The sequence below is a fragment of the Vidua chalybeata genome, chromosome 18, assembly GCF_026979565.1.
Source record: "Vidua chalybeata isolate OUT-0048 chromosome 18, bVidCha1 merged haplotype, whole genome shotgun sequence".
Classification (NCBI taxonomy): Eukaryota; Metazoa; Chordata; class Aves; order Passeriformes; family Viduidae; genus Vidua; species Vidua chalybeata.
This window is the reverse complement of record NC_071547.1, coordinates 11,609,575-11,614,511: the sequence shown is the minus strand read 5'-3', so window position 1 is coordinate 11,614,511 and position 4,937 is coordinate 11,609,575. Positions and strand designations below refer to the sequence as shown.

Sequence of the window (4,937 nt, the reverse complement as noted above, 5' to 3'; positions counted from 1 at the left end):
ATCACAGTGACAGTCGGAACCCAAGGTGTCCCTCAGACACTCTTGGATGTTCCAGGTCCAGGTCAGAAGCATCTGAGACCCTGGCAGGCAGCCAGAAACCCCTGTGGTTTTGAATTTGATCCATGGAACAATTTACCAACCTTGCAGGAAGAACAAGAAATCACAAAAGTTTAGATATTATAATAGAAGTAGTCACAAAGTGAAAGGAAGGATTTTTGAGTGCTGTACAGGGGGGGTTTAGGCCTTGTACAGAGGGGTCTGAGTTTTGTACATGGGGGTCAGAAGTTCTAAGATGGAGGGATTTGGGCATGCCCTGTCCTCCTTCTTTCTCCTTTCTATCCTCCATGTTCTTGGTGATGTTGGTACTCACAGATTGGTTTAGAGTAGAAAGTCACTGTTCAATATAGGTAATAGGCATTGGGGAAAAACTATAAACATTTAATACGTAATATGGGATATAAAAGATGGCACCAGCCCCTTGGGCGGGGGAGACGGAGAGAGTTGCAGAGGGAGAAGGAGTCCGAGAGAGTGTCAGGGAGTGCATGTGCTTTGAGATAACATGCAATAAACTACCTTGAGACTGGACGACTGAAGACTACTGAGTCTTTCTTTGAAGGCCCGGGTTGGAGGAGAGACTTTACCACCTCCCGGGGTCACTCCAATCTGGGGGTGAGCCTTGTCATGACAGGGCCACTGCCTGGGACCTTCTGCTGGTACCAGCCATAGTAGCCGTAGCTGCTACTGGAGCAGGTGATCCTGATGGTGTCTCCCACCTTGGCTGACAGAGAGGATGGCTGAGTCACTGCTGCCTGGACCAGGGTACCTGGAGAGGGAGAGAAGAGAGAGGAGAAGACAGGGATCAGTCAGTGTCCCAGGTGCACAGACCTGCCATAGCAGCAGGACGCAGACCCTGTGCCCAAAGGCCCCAAAGATACCATGAAGTGGCCCAGAGACGCACACAGAACACAGGGCATGAGGGTGCCTCCAATGTGCTGACCAGCATTGCTGCCATCATTTACCACAGAAATAGACTCTCTTTTCCTTGGCTTGGACCCCAGTGATAGTTAAGGTGTTTGTGGAGCTGGATGTGGATCTAGAATGCCCGAGGGTCTCTTGTTGTCGTTATAGATCACAGTGACAGGGCCACTGCCAGGAACCTTCTGTTGGAACCAGCCAAAGCCAAAGATGTTGCTAACCCCGGAGCAGGTGATCCTGATGGTGTCTCCCACCTTGGCTGACAGTGAGGATGGCTGACTCAGTGCTGCCTGGACCAGGGAACCTGGAGAGGGAGAGAGGAGAGGGGAGAAGACGGGAGTCAGTCAGTGTCCAAGGGGCACAGACTGGGCAGCAGGGTGGTACCCCTGTGCCCAAAGTCCCCAAGATGCAACGGAGGGGCCCAGAGCTGCAGACAGAACCCAAAAGATGAGGGTCCTGCAGGGAGAAATGGCAGCAGCAAAAGTAAAGAGAATGCTGGAGTCAGTGCCTCCACGGTGCTGACCACCACTGCTGCCGTCATAGCTACCACAGAAATAGACAGCCTCATCCTCGGCTTGGACCCCAGTGATGGTTAACGTGCCCGTGGAGCCGGACTTGGATCCGGAGAATCGCGAAGGGATGTCCGAGGGTCTCTTGTCATTCTGGTAGATCACAGTGACAGGGCCACTGCCAGGGACCTTCTGCTGGTACCAGCCATAGCTGCCGCTACTCCCAGAGCAGGTGATTTTGTTGTGGGGTCATAGTGGGATGTTGTCCAGGGTCAGGGGCTTCTCTGAGGGCCAGAGGTGCTTGGGGGCTCCTGCACAGGCTGAAAGTGAGCCCAGTAGGCTGGCACTGAGTACACACAGCCAATGCAGCCTTAGCCCAGCAGCTTCTCTTGAACACAACAGAGCATTCCCTGACCAGCCCTGATCTGCCCTGGCAGCCTCATGCATGACCCCAGAGCTCCAGCACCCATGGGAAATATCCCTTCCTAGGCTTTGAAGGCAAAGATTTGGCCCAGCCCCTTGGCACTTGGTGCTGGGGCCACAAGGCTGAACTCCCTGGTGTGATGTGCAGGGGCTCCTGGCACAGCTGGACTGAGAAGCAGCCAGCATGTCCCTTGACAGAAGCTGAGGAGCATAGGGAGACCTTGCTGCTGGCTCAATATGCAGGGACAGGGCTGTGGGGAGGTCGTCCCTTCCTCAAATGACAGGAGAAGGGCACAGTCATAAGACTCTTCAGAGACAGCTGAGGTGGGAGCCTTTTGTATCACTTCCCCATTGTTCTGTGTCACTGTGCAGCATCACTGCTGCTGTCTATGCTACCACAGAAATAGACAGCCTGTTCCTTGGCTTGGACCCCAGTGATGGTTAACGTGGCTGTGGAGCTGGAGGCAGAACTGGAGAATCGCGAAGGGATGCCCGAGGGTCTGCTGTTGCTGCTGTAGATCACAGTGACAGGGGCACTGCCAGGGACCTTCTGCTGGTAACCAGCCATAGTTGTCGCTGATACCAGGCATAGTTGCCACTGCCACCACAGGTGTTAATCCGGGCGGTGTCTCCCATGTTGGCTGACACTGAGGATGATTTACTAGTGCTGCCTGGACCAGGGAATGTGGAGAGGGAGAGGGTAGAGGAGGATCAGCCAGTGTCCCAGGAGCACAGACCTTCCTGGACAAGGTTACAGGGAATGCAACAGTCAAGGGCAGAACAGACAGGGACAAGGTCACAGGCTCATTTGAGGAGAAGAGTTCAGCCCATTGCAGGATGGCTGCACAGAAGAAGTTCTTGCAGCACAGGAGGAGATGGTCATCAGTATCAAGAGGCTGTAAGGGACACAGCTACACCAAGATCTTTGTAGGAACAGGACAATGGGCCCCAGCTGCACAGTCACTTCCTGGTCTCTGCAACACCAAAGACAGAACATTCCGTGCTGTGACCATGCAGAAGGGACAGGAATCTGCCTCATTCACACGTCCAGCCAGGAGGGAGAAGGACCAAAATCTTTCCTCTGGTTTTGGAGTGTGTCTCACTTCCTGGTACTCATTGTCACCATACACCATAGCTGCCACTGCTGCTGTCCCAGCCACCACAGAAATAGACAGCCTCGTCCTCGGCTTGGACCCCAGTGATGGTTAACGTGCCCGTGGAGCCAGACTGGGATCCGGAGAATCGCGAAGGGATGTCCGAGGGTCTCTTGTCATTAGCATAGATCAAAGTGACAGGGCCACTGCCAGGGACCTTCTGCTGGAACCAGCCAGCATAAGCATAGCTGCTGCTAAGCCCAGAGCAGGTGATCCTGACGGTGTTTCTGGTCTCCTTCACTTTTCTGACACTCAGGATGGCTGCTGAGTCAGCGCTGCCTGGACCTGGGAACCTGGAGAGGAAGAGAAGAGAGGGGAGAAGACAGGGGTCAGTCAGTGTCCCAGGAGCACAGGCCTGCCTGGGCAGCAGGATGGGGTCCCTGTGCCCAAAGGCCACATCCTGACTCAGCAAGTCTGGCCATGGCACCTGAGCTGTGGTGAGCACTGCAAGGAGAGGAGCTGCCCAGGCTCCAGTGTGATCTCACCAGCTTCATGATGTCACACTGATGGGGCTGTGCTGTGGCACCCAACATCCTCTTATGTTCCTGCCTACCTGACACAGGCCCTCCATAGAAATGTGTCCCCCAACATCTCCTGACAGCTTCTGTCCCACTTCTTCCTCTCTTTCTTGCCCACCAATGCAGCAAGATAACTCCAGGCCACCTGCTCCCTTGGGCACTTAGTTGGGAAAAACAGGTCCTGCTGCAAGCCAGGACACCAGAAGCTGGTGTGCTTCAGGAGCCACAGGACTACATTCAGCTGGATTGAGGTGTGTTGCAAAGGCCCCTGAACCTTAGCCAAGTTCCATGGATGGCAGGAACATTTTCTACCCTGCCTTGCCAATGCATCCTCTGCTGCCACCTTCAGCAAGCCTGTGATCCTGATGTCACCCACCCTCTGCGCATCCCCTGAGGCAGCTCAGCTCTTCCAGCCACTCCCTTCCCATGCAAGGGCTTCTGCACAGGGCTGTGCACCTGCAGCACCCCAGCCAAGCCCATGGTCCCCCACCAGTGCTGAGGTGCCACAACAGCCTCAATGCAGGCACTGCCTCAGCACCAGTGACTCTCCCCCTTGTCAGCAGCACCACAGGGAGCAGAATGCTCTGCATCCTGAAGCCCTTGGAGCACAAGGGCAAGTGCCCAGCCTGGCCAGCCTCACACACCTGTTTAATGATGCTCTTGTGCATGAAGTAGTTAGAACATCAGAACATGATGCAAGCTCTCCTTTGAGGTCAGCTGTGTTGCATGAGCTCAGCTAAAGTCATGATGCTTTTTATTTGCTGTTAGTCATACTTGACATACTCTGGAATTGTGGCCTGATCAGAATGACACTACAACAGCCTTGGTTCTCCCACAGTTGTTCCTAGCTCTCTAAAGCTGCAATTTCAACTCTCTCCCTTTAAAGACCATACAACACAGAAAAGGTGAGTAGAGAAATTGTAAAATGCTAACTAAATTTCTGCTCCTCCTGCAAAATCTAAGTGCCAGACTAAACTGTGCTCTTCCTGTCTTTAGGCAGAGCCTCATTTCTCTTGGTTTTGTCCCATCCATCTCCCCCATAGTTTTGAATTTGTATATGCTTGCCTAAACTGCTTAAAATAAAAATTTAATAAAAATATATACAAAAGTCTGTCTACAGAGGTGTTGAAGATAAAACCACAAAGAACAAACAGTGGTGGAGTATCCTGCTGCAAATGATCTGTAGAATGCTATTGCAATCACAAATGATATAAACAAGTACTACCAGTCATTAGATAAAATCCGCTTGCATTGTTTTCACTGTTCTTTCCCAGAAGTCATCAAGTGAAATAATGGTTCCATCAGTAGATCGTCTTGGAAGTCTTGTTTTTCCAAAAGCTTGAGAGCTTTAGCCTTAG

The 4,937-nt window shown here is 52.5% G+C and overlaps 1 protein-coding gene across 1 annotated transcript; it reads right to left on the bottom strand.

The window, feature by feature from the left end:
• Positions 1–1,064: 1,064 nt before the first annotated feature.
• Positions 1,065–4,059, bottom strand: LOC128797277 (immunoglobulin lambda-1 light chain-like). The gene is made up of 4 exons (XM_053959665.1): positions 3,956–4,059; positions 3,031–3,441; positions 1,499–1,731; positions 1,065–1,279 (listed from the first exon to the last, which is right to left on the bottom strand). The coding sequence occupies exons 1-4, from the start codon at positions 4,057–4,059 to the stop codon at positions 1,065–1,067; spliced, it is 963 nt and encodes a 320-aa protein (XP_053815640.1).
• Between the last annotated feature and the right edge of the window lie 878 nt (positions 4,060–4,937).

What these genes read in the sequence shown, in the direction of transcription:
- LOC128797277 (XM_053959665.1), bottom strand. Translation starts at nt 4,059, where the DNA reads ATGGGCTTGGCTGGGGTGCTGCAGGTGCACAGCCCTGTGCAGAAGCCC. An exon ending in CCTCAGGGGATGCGCAGAGG is followed by an intron (nt 3,442 to 3,955) that starts GTGGGTGACATC and finishes CTTTGGGCACAG; the next exon opens with GGACCCCATCCTGCTGCCCA. An exon ending in AGTGGCAGCTATGGTGTATG is followed by an intron (nt 1,732 to 3,030) that starts GTGACAATGAGT and finishes CCCACTATGACC; the next exon opens with CCACAACAAAATCACCTGCT.